Genomic DNA, 27,290 nt, shown 5'->3' on the forward strand with positions numbered 1-27,290 from the left:
CAAGGCCTTGAAATGTAAAATAAGCTCTCTAGAATGAGATCTGATTGTCACTGCAGGTTTTAGAGCAGAATGATATGTGGTCTCCATGATAAACTTTACTGTGTAAACAGGCTGCCAAAGATGTGCACTGGCAAATGACCGACATTCCAGTGTTACCCCATGCAGAGCACATTACAGAAATCAATCCTTCGGATAGGAAAGGGGTGGAAAATCATTCTTCCTTTCTTATGCAATTTCTGAGGCTAAGCTTGCAAAATATTTCTCAAATCAGTGAAAATGCAATAATCTGACTCAGTTCCTGTGATTACTTTTCCAGAGATGGTGCAGACCATAAAAGATGAAGATAATGCTGTCTGTTGAGTATTAGCTCTCATCTGTTTTTCCCCTCCGTCCTTCTTGTCTTTTGTTTGTTATTTGGCTTCTTACCACTGTTACTTCCATCAAAGTTAACCTAACCTCATTTTTCAGCTTTCTGGATCTGATTCTCAGCTATCGTAATCCTGAAGTGAACATAATGACAGCTGTTCACAGAATCATTTTTTTTCTACTTCCTAGGATGATTAAGGTTTTAAAAACCTGTTGTCTTTTATTCTTGTTACTTCCTATCCCTCCTTGGTGAATCTGACTGATATATATGAAAGCATATATAGTTATGGAATCATAAAATCATAGAATCACAAGGTTGGAAACGACCTACAAGATCATCTAGTCCAACAGTCTTCTCATTGCCATTGCTACCACAAGCTACTAAACCATATCTCGCAGCTTAGGCTAAGACTTATGTGTGTAGTTAAAATTGCTGTTGAGAAGTATTGTGTTTGTTATTCTTTTCAGTATTCTGTTGCAATCTTTTAAAAATAAGATAATAGATAAGATAAAGCACACAGTGCTTTGAATTATTTAATGTTTTCCCTTTTTTGTTCTTATTTGAATCCAGTTTTCATTGCTTTTTCCTTAAAATGCTAAAATGCTACTGGTAGAGTGATTGTTGTTCTTTAATAAGTTACATATTAATTGCTGGGGCTTACTGAAATTATGTTACTGTTAGCAGAGCTGCTGTAAGACTTGCATTATGTGTATGGCAGTTTTTCTTCCTCGTGTCATTAAATGACATCCAAAGCTGCCGAGACTTTTATAGTTTCCCATGTAGCTTTTGAAAACAATTATTGATCATCATCATAAGAACACAGATATAAGAAAGAAATATGAGAGAGAAGACAATGAGAAAACAGTCTTTCTCCTTGCCAGATTCTGCTTGGGGATGGGGTACAGCAACCTGATCAGCAAGTATCTGGTAGGCAGGCAGGTGTTCAAAAACAATGATTCCTCAAGTTACTGTCCACTTTGTCAGCCTATGTTTGCTTTGTTTTGGCTGCCACTTTTTGGCTGGGACTGAGGGAAAATGGAAGTTCATCATAAGCCTACAGTTCATGCCTTTGATTATCACCCAGTGTGAGTGAGCAGAAATGACTGCAAGGACATTTCCTGCATAATATTATCCAGGGAAGTATGAGAGAACCCAGGATGTTTTTGAATGGTTTGGACCAGTTGAGGGGGTAACAAGCTGCATAAGTAGTGTCACAAAAATTGTGTATGTGTGTGATACTGGTTATTCCAGTAGTTTCATATATATCTGCCTTCTTAAAAAGTGCATTTTTAATTCCCCTTTCTTCTTCAGTGATTGGTTTGGTTTCATCCAGTTGTTACTGTCATCATTTTCTGGATGAAAAATAAAACTAGAAACTGCCAGGTGCTTGTAACTTTTGGGGAGTTACATTAAACAAAAATATTTGTGCATTGCATATTAATATTAAATTAATTAATATTAAAACGTAAGCAAAGTGAAAGATCAGGTACAAAAACCCGCAGTCGTGGTTGCAAGTATCACTATGCTCTGAAAGTAATACCTTCTATTTATTTCCATGGAAATTACATCAGATACACAGAGCAGAATTTGATAGAGCAGATTCTTAGCTACAAAACCCTATTTTTCAGCATAGCCACCACTTTTAGCTATGCATTTTCATCAGCCATGAACAAGAGCCTGCATGCTGCACTCATAAAAATTTGCACCAGCTGAGATGAATCACTGTTTCACAGCTGCTGTGATGGTATCATTGCTAGGAAAATGTTTCCCACCCAGTCCGTCTTTATTTGGCCCAAAGAGATGGAAATCAGAAGGCACCAAATCTAGACCATACAGTAGATGCACAAGGACAACCCATAGAACAGATCCCACCCGAGATATCAAGAGGAAGGTGTTGACGACCAAAGAAATAGTAATACATTCTTCACACTTAGAAATGGTGAGAACATTTTATCTGTCGTTGTGCTTCATATTTCATCAGTTTCAAGTGAGACTGGTCTACCTGTCATCTATGTCATTTTGCAAAATGGTAAGGTTTACTATGTTAAGACTTTACATATTCTTTCAGACTTTACACTTTAGATGGAAAACACATTCAGAATGGGTCAGACTTGGAGAAAGGGCAATTTTATGTTGCAGCAGGTAGAGAAAAGTTTAAGAAGTTACCATATGGCGAGCTGCTGTTTAGCAAATCTACAATAAGGCCACAGGGGTAAGTTCCATATTTCTCATTCTTGTACGTGTGCCAGAAATTTATAATTTATAAAACATTGATAAAAGATGGATGGATTTGCTTGAATGGATGCAAAATTTTATTGAAAACGTCTAAGAAAGTAGAGATAGAAATCTGTAATAAAAGAGAAAATGGGAATGCAAGGGATTATTTTGGCTCATAAATAAACCATCGATCATATTCCACAAAATTCTTATCAGACAAAAGTTTATTTTGCCTTGGCTTAATTTTTTTTCCTAATTCACAAATGAGATTATGACTTATTAGCTAAATGATCATGCGTAGCTACATTTGTCAGGGTCTGCTTGCATGGTAATGCTTTATGGAAAATGTACTCCTTTAAGAGTGCTTAATGTTTGGGTCGTTTTTGTAAAGCAGCATTATCACATAATAGAGCCCTAAACAGGGTCTCTGTAAGATGGAACTTGGGCTTTTGGTATCTTTGAAATGTGAAGTTAATTGGGAGTCATTGCAATGAAAGAAATGGAAATAAATAGAAAAGTGTCCCACATGTGAGTTTAGGGCATTTGTCCCACATTATGCATGTAAACTGTGCTGTATTTATTTATTTCAGTGAGCAACATGGGTAACAAAATATTTTGAGAAACAGAATTTAAAACAAATGAATTTAAAGGCACTGGAAAATATTGCTTAAGATGTCTTGATCAATTGATGATACAGAATTTTATTGAAATTGCTGGAATGTTTCATTATATTTGTTCTAATTATCCTACACTAACTCACTGACCACTGCCCTAGGGATTAGAAGTGGGTTTAACTATGCATTATGGTGAAATGTAATGCATTTTTTTGGACTAAGTTAAGGATTATGTGTTTAAATGTACTCTAGTGAGCAGAAATAAGTGATTCTTAGCAAAACTCTGCAACTAGTAGATAAAATGATACCTGTTGCTATAGTTTTCTTGGTGTTGCTTGATTTAGTGATAGACTGATAGTACCTACAGAAGAAACAGTGCACAGAACTCTAAGGCATGTTTTATTCCTGCAGTTCTAAAGCATCCGTACTGCCTCCAATTGCAGCATCTCGAAAATCTAAAGGCAGTGTAAGTATCAAATGCCACCGTGGTGTTTGTTTCTAATTTTGCTTAATTCCGGCAGGTGAAATCTCCTTGTCCTCTGAGTTTAATTAAATCCATAGAGAAAAAGCCACAGCCACCCTGTGGTATGGCTTGATGAATCTGTAGCTGTTTGTAGTGTCAATTAGATAAAAAAATCCAAGAAAATATTGTCTCAGAAATAGATGTCTTATTTTTTAACAAGTCTTCCCTAGCAAAGAACAGCTGCTGCGTTGTGGTATTTCCTGTAATACTTTTCAACTGTCTTTATTTGTCTGTATTTGCTCGTAATAAACCTGTTTGTTTATTCAAATTATGCTCCTAAAGGAAAAACACAGGGCCATTCACACAGCATATTGCAGAAAAAGGTGCTTCTGCATGCTGAGTCTGAATAAAGCCTGAGCCCAGTTTCCTAAGTGTTTTGTCCCTAGCTAACCATTACAATACAGAGGTTGAGCATCCACTACTTTATATCATTTGGAGCTATTTACATGTGTAAAAATGAGTTCACTGTACACTTAGTGCCAAATTAGAATATAAATGTTTGTTTGCACCAATTATGTACAAATGAAGTTTACTGTACAAGACAGCAGAGCGTCAGGTTTGCAGTTGGACATTCTAATTGTGTTAGCTGATTGTATCCGTTCACTATTCACAAATCAAAAAACAAACAAACAAACAAAAAAAGCACCTCTGGAACTTCTTAACAAAGTAAGGAATAAAGTATACAAGTCTGACTTCCATTCTCTTGAAACTCAGCATAAAGAATACAGTTCAAAGTAATGTTTGATATTAAATAAATGAGCTTTGCAAGCAATTTCCACAAGCAATTATTTATTAACTCTTCTTTCTTCCAATACTTAAAAGCACATAGAGAAAACTATTTATAATCACTTTTATTCCATATAGAGATTGTAGTGAAAGAGAGTGAACCGGTATAGATTGTGAAACTGCTTAAGTTTGGCTTCTACATATTTTTACTATTATTTCTTGGGAGTGACAGTCTCCAGTTTGAATTAGAAGAAGCTGAAATACTTCTGCACCCTCCGTTTTTTTTTGTATTGAAAGGATAAATGATAGGTTCAGTGGTACTGATAAATAAGTGCTTGATTAGATGGTCAAGTCTAGGTGGCATTGAAGTAAAATATTTAAAATAGAACTTCTCTCTCGATTGTACAAAAATCAGAAGAATCACACAAAATGGAAGAGATTCAAAATTTTGCTCAGGACGTATTTTTCTGAGCAATTTTAATTTTACATAGACGTTGCTTTTAACTTCAGCACTGAAGTACCCAAGACTCCTGCAGAATGAAAGTCCTTTCTGGTAGGCAAGTTCTATAATGTCATAAATTGTTCATGCAGCTACAGTAAGTGAAACACTAAAGTAAAGCGTACTTGCCTTCCATGATTTATCAATGTCTGTGACAAAGTGAATGGTTCTAGACGCTGACACGGTTTTCTGTCCTCTGCTTGAGTGCTCTGTTGTTATACTGAGCATTTTGACAGAACTGGTTTAGTATGAAAATACACATGCCATTTAAATGACAGAATTAGGAGGGTGACATCCCCAGTTGAGAGGCAACTGTGGTTCAGTTGTTAATCTCTTAACCCACCTTAGTGGGATGTTAACAGCATCATAAAGGGCTGCTATATGCAGCTAAGGTTTTTATGATATTTCTTGTGAACATATTCTGAGTGGGGAAAAATGCTGTGAATAAAATCTCTAGCTGCTAGAATTAAGGGTATGTCCAGTACCGTACATAACTGTAAGCTGAAAACATCAGGTTCAGGTTTCTATTGCTTGTTCTGAATTCACAACCCAAGAAGCAGAGGAGTCGGGTGATTTCCTTGGTGGTGATTGAGAGGTGACATGCTGGCAGACCATTCTGTTCATTGGTAGTCAGTGCTCCTGCCACATAAAGACTGCCATCCTCTCCCAGACACTTAGCAGATCAATATCTATGTTGTATTTACACAGACAGTGAATTATTCACACGCTACATCTTCACATACGCATAGATGAGATACACACATGTGTGAATGAAATACAGCTATTTAATTATGTGCATGTATAGGTTTGCCTAACCATTCTTTCCATCAGATGAAACATTATTTCCTTGTGGTAATTGTGTTGTTTTCTTCTGTGACTGGTTGAGGAGCATTTAATTAGTCAGATCATGTAGAAAGTTGATAATACAATTACAGTTTTCCAGATTGTTTTAGATATTCTTTAACTGTACTGATTGTAAGTTAATACATTTCTTTAACACCTGATTCAATTCCATAGATATTAAAAATTTGGAATAATGTTGAAACTTCATCATATTCATCAGTGATGATGATGAACACTTCTTTTCAGGGAAATGATTGGCAGTCTAAATCTTCTGTTGGATCCAGTGACCCTGGGGAGAACAGTTCCTCACCTCAGCCTCCAAAAGAGAAGGTCAAAAAATGCCATAATCCAGAGGATTCTGTGTCCAGAGGACACAGTTCTATCAAATCTACTAAAGAAAATCAAACAGCTTCCACAAGATACCTGCAAGATAATGGTGAGTACTGAGATAAACTCAATCATAGCATAGTGACTTTTTATCTCCTGCTAAACCAGTGAAACACAGACCTAGTATGGTACTTGAACTGTCACTTTACTCTGGCTCATTTAATTTACTGAAGTATTTTTGCTTAGAATAATTAATACAGGCCAATTAATATCCTTAAGTAGAAATAAATTATACTTTCCATAACATCTGACACCGCTTCTAACTGCTGTTTGTGTTTGTAATTAAGTGTGTAATAATCACCTGTGGTTTAAAATTTCAGTATACATCATCCAACATCACCGTGGTTACGTCTGCATTTGAGTTGTAAGTTTACTTTTTCAGTCAGAAGAATTTTGTAAATTGGAGTTTGAAAAGCACAGTGCAATATGTTTTGTATTGTAAGAGTTTTTTTTCAGAGTAAGCTTGTTGAATTTTCATTTTGTTTCAGCCTTAAGTCAAATTTCATTTTGTCCTGTTGTTGGTAAGCGTATAATTTTAGCCAACAGTTTTTCAGTAGCTTTTTTCTTACTGAAGAACGGTGGCTGTATTAAAAGGGATGTGTCTAGAACTGCTCATCCTTTACAACACATAAAACAGCTCAATAGTTTCTTTCCACTGAAATTATCATATGTATCCTCAATTTTTCAGATTCACTGATACATGCTAGAAACATTTAAGGGAACGATTTCAGATCTGGTCTCTCAGAGAGGGCTGTCAGTGCTTCGCTTAATAGTTTTGGGGGCTCAGGGGAAAGCCACTGTATTTAATGTTTATCCACTCCAGATATCTTTGATTAGTCATACATTTTTCATTTAAAAATAAATAGATGCACTGACTTATGCTGGGAAATGCTGGTACGGGATTCTTCATACAGACCTCAAAATCCCTATGCTCTGATCAAGCCTCCTGTTCGGAGTACTGATCTGCTATGTGTAAAGACACAGCACATAATCACAGAAGGCTGAGTTCAGCAGGGTCCTTTGGAGGCTATCTAGTCCAACCTCCTGCCCAGAGCAAGTTGTGTGGTACCATGCCCAAGTGGCAAAGCCATCTAGACTGTAGTTAGGCAGATCTCACTCAAACCTCATACACTAAGAGCAGGCAAAGAAGGTAAATTTTCCTGATTAGTCTCATTAAGTTGATTTTCTGTAAATTTTTTTCCATCCTGAGGATTTTTTTAAAGGAAGTTTTTGCAGATGTTTTCTGGAAGAAAGGAGATCCCTCTTGTCAAGGCAAGAGAGATGACTGTTTTTTGTGGACCTTATACTAGGTTAGAAGGTTTCAGATAACTTCTTTTGTTTTCCCAAGGGTGGAAAGAATACTGGAAGCACTCATAGGTTTCTCTGTCCTTATAGCAGGCAGTGACTGAGGAACAAGTCATACTTTGGTAGATAGCAAATTTAGTGAGTTATTTCTCTCTCCATATTTAGTGCTACCACTTCTCTAGCTCCCGACAGAAAGGTTTGGAAATCCTCTGAGTTTATTAAAGAAGTGATTGCTTGCTGTTTCCACTTCAGATTTTCCATACTTTGTGAGTCTTCTGTGACTAAAAGCTATTAAAGGCAGCCAGTTCTCTAGTTTGAGCTAAAGAATGTGTTGAGAGAAGTTTTCATTTCTCTTCTCTTCATCCTTGTTGTATGAAGACTGCTAGTGGATGTGGGAATGTGAGGTTTGATGTGTGTGCTGTTCTTCAAGTCTGGACCTAGCTGGTCATGCAGGCAGTTACTGAGAAGATGATGCTTCTGGGTTGAATTCAGACAATATGGGATGAGAAATTCCAAACCTTGCAATGAGTTTCAGATGGAGTGCAATCCCTGCTGTCACGATTTCTGTTGATGAGGAGATGTATGCTAAGCCAGTAAGAACTATTTTCTTTTCCAAGCACAAAAATCAAAGCATTTCATCCTCCTGTAAATCTTTAGGTGAATCACCATGAGCACTGCAGACTTGTGAACTTTTACAGGCTTTATCTTTCTCTAACTAAATTTCCCAGTATTTGTTCACCCAATCAAGTGGAAAACATTCCAGGAAGCAGTTGCCTGAAGATTCTTATTAAGAGCCTCCTGTCTCAAAGTGATTTTCAGCTCTGTTTGTGTTTTAAGAAGAAGATCATCATTATTTAATTCTTCTAGTTCAGTTTAAATGTATTTATTTGCTACATCTTTCAAAGAACACTTCATGGTGTTTTACTCCCCTCTTCCCTTCTGTCTCTGTTTTTTTTCCCTGGTGTTCTGCGTTAAGATGTTTTGTTTCATTTTTTTCCTGTTCAGAAGAGTGAAATTAAAATTTCACATTTTCTGCATTTTGCTTTACAAGCCTTTAGGAATGGTAGCTGGTATCCTGCACTTACCATTTCACTTGAGAAGCCATATGTAACTATTCTGAATCTCTTAAATCTTACTGGATCGCTTACTTCTTAGCGGAACTCTTTTCCTGAATAAACGGTTTATGGCTGTGTAAAACTAAACATTTGAAGGAGGAACATGGTGTTTTGGAGAGGAATTCCAGTTGTCTCTTTTCTTTCCCTTCAGTCATTCTGACTGAAAATTTGTAAGGGAGCACTCTAGGCCACTTAAAATCTTCAACCTTTTCCCACTCTCCCATCTGTCAAAGAAGTACAGAAGTGCTTGCTGCAGTAGGTTTTTGTAATAGTTGCTAACCACGTTCTGAAGTAGGTAGGTCTCATCATAAGAAAAGGTAATTCAGGCCCTTTACCCAAATTGTTTTCTAAATTGTTTGAGATTTACTGGACTGGTAGAGGAATCCAACATTTTGCAAAGATCTAGTGCTGCTGGCAAAGCATTCACTGTTTCTTTTGAACCACTGAAGTGAGTGATGCATTTCACCACTTAAAGAGAAGCAGACACGACCCTCTGGAAGAGAATGATGTTTGAGATATATTGTTGGAGATGAGGCTGAGCTGAGCAGTCAAGCTACCAGTGTCAAATTGTTTGCGTTTTCATAATCACTCTGTTAATCCAGCCAAACCTGAAGGCATTACACTCAGTGCAATTTCTTTTTGTTGTGTTTTGAAGCATTGTAGATTGGGTAACTTACCTGGTGGCAAAATCTAAAAAGAAAGGGACCCATAATGTAATTGATATCATTCTTCTTGAGATAACAGCACACAAAATTTTTTTTTATGTGCTGATGTTGTGAAAAAGGCACAAAAATAAAGAAAATTATTTTTTAGGGATATAGTTTAGGTACAAGAAAAAAAAATCAATTTCATCATTAACGTTAGGCAATAAAATGCACCTATAAGATTGTTAGAGCTACCTAACACTAATGACTTTGAAATTAAGTGCTTTAATGTGCGTAGAGCACATTCCCATGGAATTCAAGAACATCATTCAGACAGATAGGAAATTTCTATGTTTATAGCTACAATTATCAACATCCTTCTGCTTAAGAATTTCTGGAGATAACAATTCTTTTCTAAAAAATAATATTACAAGTTGATCTACTCTTGAGTGATTTACTAACAATAGATTGTGAGTTCTCAAATAAGAACTTTCTTAGGCTGCATGCATGCAGAAAGATTTTTTTCTTCCTCTGTTGAACCCTAGGAATCCAAAAGAGGAGTTAATACATCATTCCATGCTTAGAATCATAGAATCATAGAATCGCCAAGGTTGGAAAAGACCTAAAAGATCACCCAGTCCAACCGTTCACCTATTCCCAATAGCTCCCACTAAACCACGTCCCTCAACACAACATCCAGTCTTTCCTTGAACACCCCCAGGCTTGGTGATTCCACCACCTCCCTGGGCAGTCCATTCCAGTGCCTGACCACCCTTTCTGAAAAGTAATACTTCCTCATGTCCAGCCTGAATCTCCCCTGCCGTAGCTTGAAACCATTCCCTCTGGTCCTATCACTGATGACACGAGAGAAGAGGCCGACCCCCAGCTCACTACAACCTCCCTTCAGGAAGTTATAGAGAGCAATGCTTGGTTGCTTTTGTGTTGCAATTTCTGTATCCTCCCGCTCAGCCAAACTCTCCATGTCAAAAATTTCCCTTGACAGATAGTGTCCTGGTGTTCTCTCAGCTTAATGTTGAACCATAAAAATACAGGGCTGCAGAGATCAGCACTACTCCATATTTCTATTCTCTATTATTTGGAATGGTTGAACTGCTATTTTTTTGTGATGATGTCAAACTTACTGTTGAAGACGTTATTTTGTGACTTGATAGCCTGGTTTATATCAAATTTCCCAATTTATGTTTTGCCAGTTGAATATTTTTTCATTCACAGAACCACATGTTGTGCTGAGTGTAGCGCAGAAACTTTATTAACAATGTCCACCAAATCATCTTTCTGTAGATGGGACATGGGAAGTTCTTAGTTGTTCGATTTAATACACATTTTGGAACAAAGGTAGGTGGTGAACTTGTCCCCTTCAAAAACTTTCCCTGGAAAATCTCATCAGAGCATCGTGAGCCCACTGACTACAACTCTGGCAGTGGTGGAAAATGAGTAGATGTATCAAAGTAGGCAAAATATGAAACACACTGCCCTTGTTCAAAATTGGTACTGCTTTACATGGCACATCGTATGAGAGTCACCTGGCTCCATGTTGACACGCAGTCCTTTCTTTTCCAGAAAGAATTATGAAGTAATGCAGTGTCATTACAAATTTCCTTCCTAACCAAGGAAACAAAACAGTTTGCCTCTTTTAAGCAGACCAGGATATTACTTTCTGGCCTTTCTGGTTGCTTCTTTTGACATATTGAGGTGATTGCTGGCAAGCCAGTGGAGCAGGACAGAAAAAAAATGTCAAAAATATGCAAACACAGAAAATATTTTCATATCCATTTGATCTAGTGTGTCTGTCACACAGCCTGTTGTGCTCTTAGGAGGTTCTTTGGGTTTAACCTACCTGAACATCTGCCAGAGCCATCTAAATGTACTTGCCACCTCCTTGTAAAAGAAAGAAACAAACAGAAAATCCCAGAACAAATGTGAGGATCATTATTTGAAGTGTTCTTTGGAATGTATGTATTCTTATACATATCAGATCAGACTCACAAGGTTGCACATTTAGTGGTATCACAGAATCGCAGAATGGCTGAGGTTGGAAGGAACCTCTGAGTCCATCTGGCTCAACCCCTTATCCAGCAAGGACATCCAGAGCAGGGTGTCCAGGACCATGTCCTTCCAGGTGGCTGCTGGTGATCTCCAAGGATGAGACTCCACAATCTTGATTTTCAAATCAAAAAGGAAGAAGAATTAATTAATCATGTAGTCCAACCATCACCACCATGCCCCCTAAAACCATGTCACTCAGTGTGACATCCACTGTTTCATTGAAACTCTCCAGACATGGTTACCACCACCTCCCTGGGCAGGCTGTTCCAATACCTCACCACTCCTTCTGAGAAGACTTTTTTTTTCCTAATACACAACTGAACCTCTCCTGGTACAAAGTCATTACCTCTTGTCCTAGCTATTTACCTGAGAAAACAGGCTGACTTCCCACATCACTAAAAGGTGTTCTGTGGCACCCACTGCAGCTTTTGTGATTGAACTGTTGCCACTCTTTCTCTTTTTATTAGGGTGACCTCTGCAGCATTCTCCATCTGCCTTGCTTTGTTCCTTTCCTCTTCCCCTCCTACTCATTGTCACCTTTCATTGTTCTTCTGTCTAGACTTTCCACTCATTTTCCAGTTATCTTCTGACACTTTTTCTTCCCTCTTGGGTCTATGTGGCTCTTCCTTCATTTTGTCTGACTTGTTCTGTTTTCTTTCCATGCTATTTCTTGGGCTTTCACCAACTAGTCCTTCCAGTCTCACACTGCTTCACCAGGATGCTGGAGATGAGTTCAATTCTCATTTCTGTCCCAGCTTTTCTGTTTGACTTTGGACAGTTGCTTGGGCCTAGATACATTTTATTGTCAGTGAAGAGCAATGAGGAGAGATGTGTAACAGGAGCTAGTTCAGCCTTCCTGAGTGGACACTACTTCTGAAATTCCATTTGTGGGGGCTGAGCATGTGTCACCGAGCAGCTGTAGAAATGCTTGTATTGCCAAGGCTTTGGTGGAATTGCTGAACGGGGGATGAAAAGAAAGACAAAAGCTCTTCTAGTTTACTTCTCTATCTGGTTATCACATGTCTTCCTTCTGTGATCAGGCTGGGAGCAAAGAGGGACGTGCTGTTCACTTTTGGCTATTTCATCCTCCTTTTTTACTCAACAATGTGTAACTTTGCAATAGGTAGTGACATGTGCTGTGATTTTGAAGAGTGGTCTGGCCAAGAGGCTGCTTCAGCTATATGCCAGATTTCTCTATAGAGTAACTTCCTAGCTTAAAAAGGGCTTTTTTAGATTTTACAGAAGTCATAGCTTTGTACCTTTCATTTGCAGTGTTTTATAGCTACAAGTCATTATGTGTGTGTGAAATATAACTTTCTTCTTCAGTGTTATTCTTTTGAACTTATCCATTAAATGTGCATTCCAAGGCCCTTAAAAAAAACTGTTGTTTGTACACTTAGTGGTTGATTTATGGATTATGAGTTTTTAAAGTGAAAGTAATTTTCTGCACTATTGCTAGGTGTTTTGTATGAAAATAATGGATGTGAGGCAAGAACTCACAAGGGCAAAGAATGTTATAGTTTTGCATTGTAAGCATTTGTTAGAAGCTAATGGGAATGCTGTGCTACAGCTATGAAACAAGTAGAATCAAAGTTGTAGAATATCTTGGGTGGGAAGGGACCTTAAAGATCATTTAGTTCCAAGGACCTGCAAAGATCATTGATGGGGATGACTCAAATTTAGAGTAATATCATTGCCTTTTATACAAAAACAATCATAGGGCATAAATCATCTCTCTAGGAAGCCTGTTCCAGTGTCTGAATAACCGTTAGGTATCTGGTCTGGACATCCTCTAGTGTGGCTTTGTGCCATTTCCACTTTTCCCTTTAGTAGATGCCAGGGGATAGAAGAACACCTTCCCCTAAATCTTTAACTCAATTTTAAGAGGAAATCTGCATAGAACATCAGGTATGGCATCTGCTCCTGGTATCATTCTCTAAACTTCTTTCAGTAAAGTTGTGAACTTTCCAAAGAGTATACATTTGGACTGCTGAATATCAGCTGTGCATTTTGTGCTAGAACTGTTACTGTCCATGTTGCCCAGCTGACAGCTTTGCTGATATAAGAGCTATCTTTAGTTAAACAAGGATGAAAAGATCTGATCATTGTTGCTTTGCTGTCAATGCAGATGATAACTGTGCTGAGGAAAGAGAGGTCGTTCTGTTTCTTATTTGCAGAGATTTTGCAGGATCTGGAGGCTAATTATTTGCACAACAGGAGATAAAATTGCAGTCTCTAATAAGAAGTGAGAACCCTTGTTGATGTTACCATGTATTACTGAATCACAGTTGCCAGAATATACTAACAACAGTGTGGAATGGAGGCGATGGCAAACCTTGTTGCCCCTTTCTCTGAGCACGTGGTGTTTTTTAGAGTTTGCTTTTAGTAAGGTGAATGCATTGCAAAACATGAAGTGGGTGAATAGTACTAGACAATAGGTAAGCCATGCTGCTTAACTCACTGAGGGGTGGAATATAGGTTTACTGATGCTCTACTTGGAGTGACTGGAACAGGGTAGACTTTTCAGGGCTTTGCATTTGCTTTGTACAGTATAAGCCACACTCAGGAGAATGTTGACTTTAAGATTGGAGTCAGAATTCAAAAGGCTGATGCTAAGCAGTAGTTGCTTTATCAGTTTCAAAATGTAAAGGACCATAATGATGTGTCCTTTAAATAAATGAATAAATTAAGTGCTTAGAAACAAAGAGAATAGACGAAGTTAACAATCGAAGTAGGGAAAAGGAAGAAAAAGCCTTATATTATGACACACAGTTCCTTTATTTTCTGTATTTGTATAAAGAGCAATGAGTTGTTAAAGCTGACTGTAGCAGAAATGCTAAGTCACGGCCTGAAGCAGTGATGGAGCACCTGGTGGGAAGGCAGGCCCACCCAGGGGAGCTCAGGTGCAAGCAATGCACATGACTGAGTGGAAGGGGTGGAGCCAGGATCTACTCCTTCCCAGACCCCATTTAAAGGTTGGCCGTGGAGGTAGGGGTGTCTCTTGCTGGAGATTCCTGCCTGCCTGAGGCCTTCTGAAGGTAAGTAGTTCTTTTCCTTTGTTTCTGAGGCTGTAGCCAAAGACTTTACTATCTTGCAATTATTGTGATGCTTTCCATCCCATTCTAGCATTACACTGACTAAGGCAGCTTTTCCTTTGCTTTAACATTACCATACTTCCTATCAGTAAATGGGACTGCTTCATAAGAAGTAAAACTCTAGGAGTGCCTTTTGTAGATTCTGTTATGATATTCAGATGCCGGCAACTGGTGATGGCATAAAATCTCCTTAGAAATGGGGTATTTCCTGGATGGGTAAAAATAGCTTCTTTGAAGCTTGCAGCTGCAGTAGTATCAGGTGAAGAAAAATAAGTTTTTCATTGTCTCACTAGTATCATGTGTGTATTGCTTCCAGTTTCTTTCTAGTTCTTTTTTTACTGATGGCAGAAGTCACAGGCACACACATACAAGCCTGTCACCACAGTGACAGTATTTTGTTAGAGACAGTGATACTTCAAAAGAATTTTTCTCCCTTCTTTTTTATTATTATTTTGAAGGCATACATCCTCTCTATTCCTAATACCAATCAATTCAATTTAAGGAGCCACAGATATATATTTAAGATTTGTTTTTAATTTAACAACATTTTTATGAGGCAGTCTCTGTGGTAAGTCACATTAATTATTTTTTTTTTAATAATCACATACACTTTCTTGCTTATACATAGAGCTTGCAGTTAGTAAGCACTTCTGATTTCCATAAAATATTCAGAGCAGGCTATTGTTACAGTGATTTTTTTTTTTTTTTTTTTTAATTTTATCCCTACTTCAATCAGTTCCAAATTTGTAATGCAATGAGTGTACAATGTTGTAATTTGTGCTGCAATAAATGTTTTATAGTTAATTCTGGTTAGGTAAGGAGCTTATGCGAGAGCCATTAATTTCTATGTTTAATTATTTAAAATATATAGATTTCTTATGAGTTCAACGTTATAACTCAGTTACTATTTACTTTCCTGTTTGTTAGAGGGTACCAAAAATTCAGCTGAAATACTGAGTGGCATGAGGCACAAAGGTTTGCTCAAGTTATACGTGCATCAATTCATTGCTTCTTTCTGTTCATACTGAACTGAGTACAGTGCATGTCTGTGTATGTAGACAATTGATAGCATATACCACAAAGTGGTGTTAGCCAAAATGTTTTGGAGATCTCAGTTTTGCCGTAGCTGATTGATCTGTTGTGTGCTTCCCGAGGGATTGGCCAGACATGTGAATATCTAATAAACTTTCCTGATCAGTCAGTGGTGGGCTCTCCTTCACATAACTGAATTCTCAAGTGTTGCAAAGCCAGCATAGCTGATATGGGTAGGAGGACAGGAAAGGAATCTGAATGCGAAGATCCTTGGCTGTTAGAGCTTGTACCTTATACTGTTTTTGCTTTATTTTCCTGCTTAAAGAAAAATATAGTAGGCATCAGCGTTTTAACACCCGTATCATCTGACTTTACTTAGGGCAGCTTGAGTTGGTTCACTGTTTTGTTTTGTTTTTTTTTGTTATATATTTTTTTAACATTAGCCACCTATCGAGATAGAGCCATTATCAGGCTCCTGGTGTTCCCTTTCCCAGTAAAAGTCACAAGGCTTTGGGGAATTCAGAGCTTGAAGCAGTCTAGATTCTCTCAAGATTCCATAGGCCTGTCTTTGCAATTATGAAGCTGAAGAAGAGGTAAAGTGCAACTGTTGAAGAAGCTCCATAGCAAAGCACTTGCAATTAAAGTTTTTGTTCACTTCCTCCAGCTTGAAGCCAAAAACAATACTCCAGGAACTTCCTTTAGCCTCTGCAAATCTCCTCTCTCCATTAGACTGCTCCTCTTTTTTCATCTTGCGATCCATTCTGTGCCCTTCTCTGGATCCTTTCTCCTTCTATCCTGAATTGCTGAACATGACCCTGCTTTAAAATAATCAGGTAATACGAGATGACTGTTGTATGTGTAAGATATTTCACTCTACATGAAACATAAAAACAGGTAATTAATGACTCAAGGTGACCTGTTCTTACACAGTGGCAAAACCTTAAAAATTCCAATATCTTCTGGTTGTCTGGACACAATTACAGAATGCTTGATGCTGGTAGAAGCCTCCACAAGTCATCTGGTCCAACTCCCTTGCTCAATTAGGGACATGTAGAGCAGTTTTCCCAGCAGTACAATGACATTTTGGGTCGTATAGTGCCATTTAATCCTTTGCTCCTGTCATCTTCTACTCAACTTGGAGCAGAGTGATAGAGTATACCACAACTTGACAGTAAGCTTTGGACCTACCTTCTATTCCTACCACTCTTTAGAGCTCTTTTGCCTCAATGTGTCCAGGACACTGACAGTGGCCATCTCACACATTTCTAGTTAGTTGGGGACACAGTAAGTCAGAACTTGCTCTTGCATGAGGAGTGTGTCTAATCTATAACATTTTAGGAACTATTTTGGGTAGACACGAATGCTTCATCTAATGGAAGTGCTGGGAGTTCTCTTTTTAGTGATGTACAGTACTCTGTTAATAGAGATTTCAATGCCAGTTCATAACACTATAGAATGAAGACTTACAAAAGTGTTATTTTAGAAACCACTATAAATTGCATGAAATGTCTTGTTTTTCTTTCACTTAGAGTAGTGTGGAGAAACTGACTAATGATTTGGAGGCAGGGATATGAAGCATTGCATCAGTAAGACTTTTTTTTTTTTTTGCTTGACTTTTTTCTAAACCACAAAGCACTTCAGAAATATTGCCTATAAAATAATACAAAAATTAACCAACATATTTGCTTGTGAGGACCTGAATAACTCACGGCACGGGTAATAGTGATTAATGAGGTCTGCAAACTGCTGCTGACAAGATCTTGCACAGAAACACATGAGCAGGGAATATGTTGGCCTTTCATTAGCTGCCTGCCTCCACATTTTTTTTTATTTGCATGCAGAAAGTGTAAATATTTGTCTGATACAGAGTAGCAATGTTAACAATGTTCACTTTTTGAAGATAATTTCTCGATGCTGCCTTTAATCGCATTAAATGTTTGTATGTTATTCTACAAATTTCTATTTATTTTCTCTTCTAATACAAAAATACAAGAAAAATGTGTTCTAATGTATGCCTAAATTCCTTGTCATTTTCTTTAGGATTTTGGACTTGTTCCACTCTTACAACTTTCCTATTTTTCAGCTGATGTCATTTTTCTTCACTGGTTCTGACGCAATTCAGACCTAAGTACTTTTTTTCCTTCCCTTGTTATTGATGGTACATATGTTTTGGACATTTTTCTTCTATACTCTAATGTTTGCACAGAGATAAATAATTCACTTCTTTCAGTAATGATTTTCTTAGATCCTCAGTCTTTTCCTTTTCTGAAACTAAGTACTGATATCTTCTGTTGACTGCATTTGAAATACAGTGGTCTTTTAACTACTTGTTTTTCCTAGAGACCACAGCTGTTTTGAAAATGATCTGATTTCACTTCACCTGAAAACAGTCCTTGAAGATCCTGTGACTTCTCTGGTGCTGCTCCTTTCCATTGCAGCCTTCAGTTCAGTTTTAGCATCTTCCACTAGCAGCCCTGTTAAAAAGCAGGAATTATTTTAGAGTGCTTTCCATGCAAGACATTGGTGTGTTGAAGAGGTGACAGAAGATTGTGTAGGACTCTTCAGCTGATATCTTTTAATTATGGCCATCTTTTCCTTGCAGGACACACCTGCCAGCCCTGTTTTTACCTTTGATTTCTCTTCTGGGTGCTTTCAAGGAGCTTAACTCTCCTTTTATACTGTATACCTAGTGTTAAGGTTTGCCCCTTGGCTGCCAGGCACGCATCTGGCTCACACAGAGCCTGTTGTCACTTGTGCCCCTTGATCCCTCTCTGCTAGGCTGCTCTTCAGCTGCTCGTCTCCATCTGTGCCTTTGTCCACCACGGCTTCATGCAGGTACAGAACCTGCAATTTGTTCTTGTTCAATTTCAGCCTGTTACTGATAGCTCAGTACTCCATCTGCCTATATCCTCTGCAAAGCCTGTTGTCTTTCAAGACAGTTAACAGCACCTCCTGGTTTAAATTGTCAGCAAGTTTACTAAGGATGCATTCCTCTCCTGCATCCAGATAGTTGAAAAAGTTGTTGACCAGAACTGGCCACAAGCTTAAGCCCTGGAGTACTCCATTAGTAGCTGGCTGCCAACAACTCTTCAAACTCTACCAATCAGTCAGTTCTTCACTCAGTGTACCATGCACCTCTTCATCTCTCAATCAGAAAATGTGTCCAGAAGGATTCTGTCAAGGACAGCATCAAAAGCCTTCCTGAAATCCAGACAAATCCACCACCTCCCCTGCATGCACTAAGCAGGCTATCTTAACATGAAAGATTTCAGATTACTGAGGCAGGACTTTTCTTTCCTGAACTCGTATTGGATGGGCCTGATGATTTTTGTTATTCTTTAAGCATTTTTTGATGGCACCCAGGATAATCTTTCTTTAATACAAGGTAAGAACAGCAGAACTTTGCCTCCTAGAGAGCTCACGAAAATGAAAATGTGAAATGTATGGATCATCTGTGATGGTATCACATGCATTTTGTTTCTTTTCTGGACATTTTTATCAGTGCATCACTGATTCATGTGTGTTTTGTTACTTCTCTGGACATCTGCAAAGGGTAATGAAACACATGTAGATGGTCAAAGGTTTACCATGCTGCCATCAAATACGAGATGTTCGTTGTTGTCTCTGATCAAGCATAGAATAGTAGGTGAACTATATTTAATTATCCCTCCAAAAAAAGAAAAGAAAAAAGAAATAAAGAAAATACTTTTCTCTGCTAATTATGACAGTAGGAAGAAGGATCTTTTTGAGATGATTAGGATAAGAAACCAACCTGTAATACTAAGAACACTGGTATGCTGCACACTGGTGCTTTCAGAGTACAAGTATTGGCTGGGCAAAGAAGTTCCAGCAGAACTGACTCCAAGGTACCCAGGCTTTTATGTCCATCACAAAATCTCTTCCCCTAGGCTGCAGCCAGCACTATCAGCATGAAATAAAGTTGTGGATATTTCTGACAATGTCTTTGCTTTCTGATGCTCTGGTCTGATTTCAGTGATAATTCTATCTCTGAATTTTGTTCCAAGGATTGATTTTTTTTTTTTTTTCCCCTCCCCCCCTTTCATAACAATGAAAGAAAAAAAACTGGAAAACTAATTTCTTGAGAAGGCAGTGCTTATTTTTATGCAAATCATTACCTACACTTCTGTAAGTCTCCTTTATCACTTGTTTTTCTTATAGGTTGTTTCCTCCTTCCTAGTGTTCAGCAACAGAGAACGGTTTGCATGTTGGTTTGATACTATCAAGCTCACATCCTTTTATGAGGAATTATACAGCAATTCAGTGAAGTGCAAACTTTCTTATTTATTCTTATGGTTACTTATGGTGGATATGAACATGACAGCATAGACATCTCTTGTTCCTAGATAGATGGAGAAAGTGATTTAAATTAACCCTTGTGTTCTTAATTTCTGAGCTCTTCCTTGTTTTGCTTCTGTCCTGGTTCAAAGTGTTCTTGATTTGGTGCCTGGGATTCTTCTGGATGTGTAAGGGTTACTATGCTAAGTCCAAGAGGGTAATGTCATTGACTGTAGAAGTAGAAGCAATAGAATGTTATTGGAATTGCTCCCAACCTTTCCTAAAGCTGAAGGAATTGGGATCCGGGGCTTTGTTCATGCTATTTCCTTTTCCTTCTCCCAGTGGTGTAGTATGCTATTTGTTATTAAAAAGGAAAACAAATTGAGAATAATGGGAGGTTGAGAACTTTGCTAGAAGGAATGGTGAGTCTGCTCAGAAACCTGCTCTCAGCAGCGGTATTGAGTGCACTTCAGTAGTTCTGCCACACAGAGTCGCAATTGGACCTCACTTATTTCTACTCTTTTCCCATTGTAGGTGAAGGGATTTACAGAGCTCGAGAAAAGCGATCTGAAATGTGGGGGGCAGCTGAAGTTCAAGAAGATGAAGACACTCGTGTAGAAGTTCCATTGGACCAGGTATTGCTCGAACTCTAAATAAACAACTTTTTATTTCTTTCCTCATTGTGTGTGTTCTTTACTCAATTTCTTTCAGGAGCACAAGAGATTATTTTGCAAATGCTTATAACTGCTCACCAGTGCAGCTTTATTTATGGGAACTTTAGCAAATCTTTCTTTTTCTTTCAGTTACCTTTTTATTGTACATCAGCTTCAGAACTGGTCTGAGAAGTCTTAAAAGGCCTCAGAGAATCTCAACTGCTTACTGAGCAGATTCACCCAGACTGTAGTCCATGTGTATTGGTGGAATAAGTAAGAATCAAGGTCAAAATTCCTGTAGTCCTGAACCAAAAACATGCCTGGATTTGTCAGATTTCTTGTCCCAGCTACCAGTACGGTCTTCTGTTGAAACAACTAGGCACTTAATTAGCCAGATTTTTCATCAAGACTGTTCTTGTTCCTGACATAAGAAATGCTGAAGTTCTCTCTTTGCACAAAGAATACCTACCTTGACCTCAGAGGGTTGTGTGCTAAGCACCATCAGGACATCACCGCTGTTAATTGTGGTTGTCCTTATGAGGTGCTGTGATGTTTATTTTGTGTTGGATTGTACCCGTCGTACTGAAAGTGGGGGAGAACATACTGCCTGTCATCTCAGTCTATATTTCTTATGTTTCTTAGTACACTGTGCCCAAGTCCTGACTGTGCAATTATCAAATTAGGAAATAATTAGCCTGTTCATCAGCCTCTGAAGGTGCATAAAGCTTTCCTTGGGGGTAACATGAAGCATTTGATAGATATTGGCTTGTCAGGTCTTAGACTTTAGATGGACTGCAATTCTTCCAAAATTCAAGAGCCATGGGATGGCAACTCCTCCACAGGGGTGCTATGGCAGCCACAAGAGCTCTGCCCTCTCTGCAGCCACTCTTGACAGTTTACCACAGCTACAGAATGGTGACCCCTACTAGAGACAGGAAAACAGCTAATAGTGCCCTGCCACTGCAGTGTTTAGTGAGAGCAGCTGTTCATACAGCTGCCAGTGAGCATCCCTTGTGCCTGTAATCTTGCAATGCTGGGGATTTGCTTGGTATCTCTGAAGTCATGTGCTGAGGCCCGTGTGGAGTCCATAGATGGAAGTATTTTTGAGTTGCTGCTAACAGATTTTTGCTACCTGAGCTGCTCTCACAAGGAAGTGTGCGTATGTGGGGAAAAAAGCAAAATTCAGGCATGTATGCTATTAATAATCTGATTTTTTTTTTTAAAACATTTTTTCAGAAAAGCGAAACTGTTTGAGAATTCAGGCCATGGTTTATTTCCCATTTTAAAACTTGATGCTTCCAAGCTAATCTGGCAAGAAGCCAGGTCCTTCTTAATAGCACTGAGTATTCTTTATTCCCAGGCAACTGAGATTACTCAACCTTTGAAAACATTTAGCATTTTTTGCAAGTTCATGTTCTTATTAATTAACATTTTAAATCTTTTTCAGTTCTGTGATGTAAAAGATCTATAGCTTTTTTTTTAACTGCAGTATCTGTTATGTGCTAGAAGTATGGAAAAGGACAGTCAGGCAGGGCACTACTATCTTGCATAATGCATAAATATTTACATGCCAGCTTTCACTGCAATGCTGACAGTTCTGATATGCTATCATTTCCATCAGCCACATAAATTAGGTGGTGAAAAGAGAGCTTAGTTGTTGGGTTTTTTCTATGCACCTTCTCTGTCTTGCCATTTAAAGTACACAGTTGAACAAATGCCAGTTTAGCCATTAACTGAAGTTAGTGTAAGACTGGCTAGACACCTGCTTATGTCCTGTAAAATGCTGTTTGTCAGCTGAGAATGCTTTAAAAGAACAGGAATTGCTATATTCCAGACAAGTTGACAGTTGTAATTGAACATCAAAGAGGGGGGGGGGAAAAAGTGTTTTGCCTAAACCCAAACTATATCCTTCTGTTCTGTGTTCTGTACCAAGGCTTTGGCTTCTGAATAAAAAATGGATAGTTTTGTCTTTGACATGCAAACCTACTCCAAGTTGGTTATTTACATCCTGGAGGCAGCATCCATGGGGTCTGGTGACAGACTCTGAAACCAACTGTGCAGATAATAAGGGAACGGTGTGGTTCTGCTGTAGATCTTGGTAAGGAGGGAGGAAACAATATAAATTTCGTATTTGAAATGCTGATTAAATATTTTATGTTGAGATTGCTGTTTATAATATAGATACATTCAAAGTAGCTCTCTCTGAGAGAGAAACTTTTCCAACTAATACAATTTTGGGACAAACTACTACTTTACGTAAGTTATGAAATACAGAAGAAGCATTTGGTAGCAGTGGTATTGAAATAACACTGGAAGTTTCCATTGATTTATCAATTTCCATGTGTTCTCTCGCAATAAGCCCTTGTGAGGTGCAGTAAATATGAGGGTTATGAGTTATGGAGCAGTCCAGTGCATGATGCCTTCAAAGAATTCAGGCATGTTGCTGCGCCAATTTTCTTTGCCTTGGGGGACGTGATATTGATTATTAAGATCTAAATGATGTTGAATGGATCTGAATTGTTGGTTTTTTTCACCTCCAGATTCATCATCCAACCTCCTTCTCTCTTTCTGTATCTGTAAAAATCACTGAATGTTAAATCCATCTAATGAGCACTGACTTCAGGGGCTGTTGTAGACATTAATGCTTTGGGTTCTCTCACTACCCGTTGCTTTCCATTATTCCAAATGTCCACTGATGCCACTCTTATTCTCAATTTCCTGGGCTGTGAAGTGATGTGAAATTGAGGATATCCCTTTTGGTGTTTTCTTTCTCCAGAGAGAGTTCATCAGTAGCAGGAAATCTGCACCTTTCATTTATGATTTTCATTGCGGGGTTTACGTTTTGCTTTAGAGACCCAAGGTTCACCTCTGTGAACAGAACAAAACTCTAATATTCCTGCTGCTGAAAGCAAAGTATTGAGCTTTGCTTTGGTTAGACATTAGAACAGGCTGACTGCTTGAAGATATATTCCTTGATTAAAAACACTGGAGCTTTTCACTGGGCAATATTTTGCACTACATTCATAAAGACTTCAAAATGGCATTTGGAAAGAATAAGAACAAAACTTCTAATATGCTCAAGTTTTGCTACAGCTACTATAATTTAAATTTTCTGGGTCCTAAGTGCCAACAGATAAAACACACAGGAAAATGCCTTAATTCTAGCTGCCCTGGTTTACACTTAATTTTTTTTTTTTTTTAATTGTCTGAGTGAGATATGACAGCTTCCTCTGTGTGGTTGCTTGCAACTCAGAATGGGAACAGAGATCTTCCCTCGCTTTTTCCACCAGATAATTGTGATTTCTGAAGCTATGGCAACAAGACCTGATCTTTATAGACCTGCACAGCCAACTGTTAGAGGGCACGGGTTCTATTGCATTGTAAGCACTATTCCATTGTAAAATTGGTGCTGATAGCACTTGGAAAAAAAGTTTTCTCTCCACGTGCACCTGTCTTGAAAAAGCCTAGGAATTCTAGAACAGGCAATCTTTCAAATTGCTTAACTTTCTAAGACATTTTTCATTCACTGTAGAAGAGTCTGTTTGTGGGGGGAAAAAAAAAAACGTACATATATCTGCAAGCTTAGGGCTTCTTTTGAGAAGCTTATAAATTTTCTCATTGTTTATCGGAGGAAGTTGTGAAGCTTGGGCAGATCTTAATGTACTCCTGGAAAATGTTCTTATGGAAAAACTATACGTAACTGTCAGTGAAATGTGTGCAGACTATTTTAAACTTAGGTATGTCTTACAAAAACAAGTATCTGATCAGGTGTTTTCTTCTATGCCGTGGCCTTCTTGTGATCAGGGATTTATGCACACTCCCAGTTGCCACACAGTGAAACCAAGGAATGGATTTTGAAAAGCTTTTTACTCTGCTTGAAGTTGCATTGACTTCTAAGTAACTTCATTTACACTTTTGGGAGCTATGATCTTATGAAAAATTATACTCTGTGGACTCAGGTCTTCATTTCTTTCATTAAAGTAAAATATCTGAGCCTTAAAGATGTTGGAGTTTAAGGCTCTTTATTGTATTTTTTGCATCACATTCATTATGTGTGAAATGCAGGACTGATGAACCCTCAACTATTCATTTGCTTGCTTTTAAGTACTTGAGTTTTGTAAATGATGTGGAAGAGGACTGTTGTCACTTAGCAACCTTATCTGGTTCAGGAACAAAATGTTTTGATTTCAGAATCTGTGCTGTGCAGCTCCAAAGCATTCCTGACTCCCTAGGAAGAAGGGCAGCTCTGTTCTGGAGCTGATCAGTGCAATTGGCTTTGCACATTCCTGATACTACATTCATGAGGTGTATTCATGCTGGTATTTGTGGCCCTTAAGCTTTTTGTTGCCTACCTCATTGTTTGTCTGTTGTGACTGTTAGCCAAGTAAATATTTCCAAATGGGTTCAATAAAGGAAAACTATGTTTTACATTAATGGTATAAAACAATTTGTCTTAAATGATTTGTGTTACTGCACTTCTTAGTATTCTAGTATCGATTGTGTACAAGCCCACTGAGAGAATGCATTAGCATCCTTAGAGGTTGAGAAGTCAAATGCTTCCATGTCTAAAAATTTCCTGACTTACTCCATTTGAATGATGATGGCAATTGGTACTGTGGCTCCTAATGAATTATGGCATGATGAGTGTAACTAGAATACATCTCCCTTTTTTAAACACTCTGGTATTGCTGAGATTAAAAATATTATCAAGCAATTGTGCTACTTAAATACAAAGTGAAACTTGGCTTCAGTTGTGATGTGCAGCTTCAGTTCAGTATGCTTTTGACTGATTGTACCTTTGAATAAATATATGCAATTCTTTTCTTAGTTACCCATTTTAGTGATTGTCCATGGCACGTGAGGAATTGTACTTAGAAATATGAAAATATGATCTGAAAGGAAGTTACTTTAGCTTCTGTAATTTCAGCTAGGTGACTGCAATGGACCCTACATTTGAAAGTTGCAGCCAGCTGTACAAGGAGTGGTACTCCCTATTTTCTTGCTGTCACAAATAAGGCAGAATAGAGCCTGATTATTGGTAATTCTTGCTGCTGGAAGAATGATGTTAGTCTATCATAGACTGAAAAATTGTCCGTTCCTGTAAGTCGTTTAGTCCTCTATGAAAATTACCTCAAGGAATAAGCAGATAATCACCTCACACTTCTCCAGTTCTAGATTTACTGCAATCAGGTTCGAGTTGTCCTGTGTCCATAAGACAAGGTGAGGCCTCACTGGTGCTGAGTACAGGGGAAGGCTGACTTCCCTAGTCCTGCTCACCACACCATTCTTGATACAAGCCAGGATGCCGTTGGCCTTCTTGGCAACCTGGACATACTGCTGGCTCATGTTCAGCTGAATGTCCATCAGTACACCAAAGTCCCTTTCCATCAGGAGGCTTTCCAGACACTCTTCCCCAAGCCTGTAGGGTTGCCTGGGGTTGTTGTGACCAAAATGCAGGACTTGACACTTGGCTCTATTGAAACTCATACAGTTAACCTTGGCCCATCAATCCATTCTATCCTGGTCCCTCTGTAGTGCTTTTCTCCCCTTTGGTAAATCAACACTTCCTCCCAACTAGGTGTCATCTGCAAACTTACTTAGGGTGCACTCAATCCCCTCATCAAGATCGTTAATAAAGATGTTAAATAGAAGCAGCCTCAGAACAGAGCCCTTGGGGACGCTGCCCATGACTGGCTGCCAACTGGATTTAACTCCATTGACCACAGCTCTTTGGGCCCAGCCATCCAGCCAGTGTTTCACTCAGAAGAGCTTGTAATGTGTAACTTCCTGTGAGCGAGCACGTTGGCTCAAAGCCTGACTCACATGCAAAGGAGAGCAGCCTCCCACATCTGTCTGAGCCATCCAGCCAAAGCATTACACACAGAAGAAGCTCTTACCGTGAATATTCTTGCTGTTTAGAAGGTGAATTATGAGAGTGTGAGAACACAATTTGAAGTAACTTTTATATAAAAGTATGGACATTTGGTGTAGCAGTAGCTAGATGGTTTATTGTAGTCTGTCAAATTCTGTGTGAAGGTTCTCATTGACTACAGGAGTCCCTGAATTAAGCCCTGTCCCAGAAAGATATTAATATTTTCTTAAGCTCCCTTCTTCAGGTTCACTAAAATCACTGGAACTGGTAGTTATGCATCTGTAGTATTTATAAGCTTTGAACCATAAAAATCTTTCTCCCTTTTTCTCTTTTCTTCCCTGTATATATATATATAAGACTATTAAAAAAATCTGTCTCCATAAATATGAAAATTAAATAACTTTTGCCAAGTATTTCTCTTTCTCAGAGAAGACGGTGTACTTCACATTATTAAATCAGCAAGATTTCAGTACTAAGTGTCACAATTTTTATGTAAAGACCACTGTGTGATTTGGAGGGTGGGTTGGACTTCAGTTCCTTCTCAACTGTTCTGACTTCAATCTGCAGCTCATTCTTAAATGCAGTGTCTATGGCCATCCTCATTTTGAAACCTACCTACGTTTTCCCAAGCAGTGGGGATGGTTCTGTATTTTAGACTACTGAGCAAAAGATCACTTCTTCTATGTCCATAATCTAGTGTGACTTGAAATGAGACTAAATGAAGAAAGCATTTTGCTTTCCAATTCTTGCCTGTAAATGTGACATTTTATTTTGGTCCATTTTGCAATTTGAATGTGATATGATGTTAGCTCCCTATGAGCTTCCAGGGGGATTCTGGCTATTGTTCAATACACTGTTTTTCACTTAGTTTAGTCCCTAGACAGGGTGAAGTCTAAGAGATATAGCCACTATTTGTAATGTCATAGCAAGCAGTTTTCCTTAAGAAAAATGCTTACTTTTAAATATGGGTATGTGGTGCATTTAATTTATGCAGTCCACTCTTGCTCCGAGTCAGAACTCAAAGCTGCTAATTAT

The 27,290-nt window shown here is 38.3% G+C and overlaps 1 protein-coding gene across 2 annotated transcripts in view; it reads left to right on the plus strand.

Moving 5' to 3' along the window:
- DCDC2 (doublecortin domain containing 2) overlaps positions 1-27,290 on the plus strand; it is a 53,158-nt gene that overhangs the window by 19,759 nt on the left and 6,109 nt on the right. For both annotated transcript variants that reach the window (XM_042869875.1, XM_042869876.1), the window contains exons 5-8: positions 2,436-2,579; positions 3,610-3,664; positions 6,036-6,225; positions 20,265-20,365. In XM_042869875.1, coding sequence (XP_042725809.1) covers positions 2,436-2,579; positions 3,610-3,664; positions 6,036-6,225; positions 20,265-20,365 — 490 coding nt within the window. The remainder of the gene's footprint in view (positions 1-2,435; positions 2,580-3,609; positions 3,665-6,035; positions 6,226-20,264; positions 20,366-27,290) is intronic.

This window comes from Lagopus leucura, unplaced genomic scaffold (assembly GCF_019238085.1).
Source record: "Lagopus leucura isolate 7727_CA_CO unplaced genomic scaffold, USGS_WTPT01 Super-Scaffold_100002, whole genome shotgun sequence".
In the NCBI taxonomy this organism is placed as follows: Eukaryota; Metazoa; Chordata; class Aves; order Galliformes; family Phasianidae; genus Lagopus; species Lagopus leucura.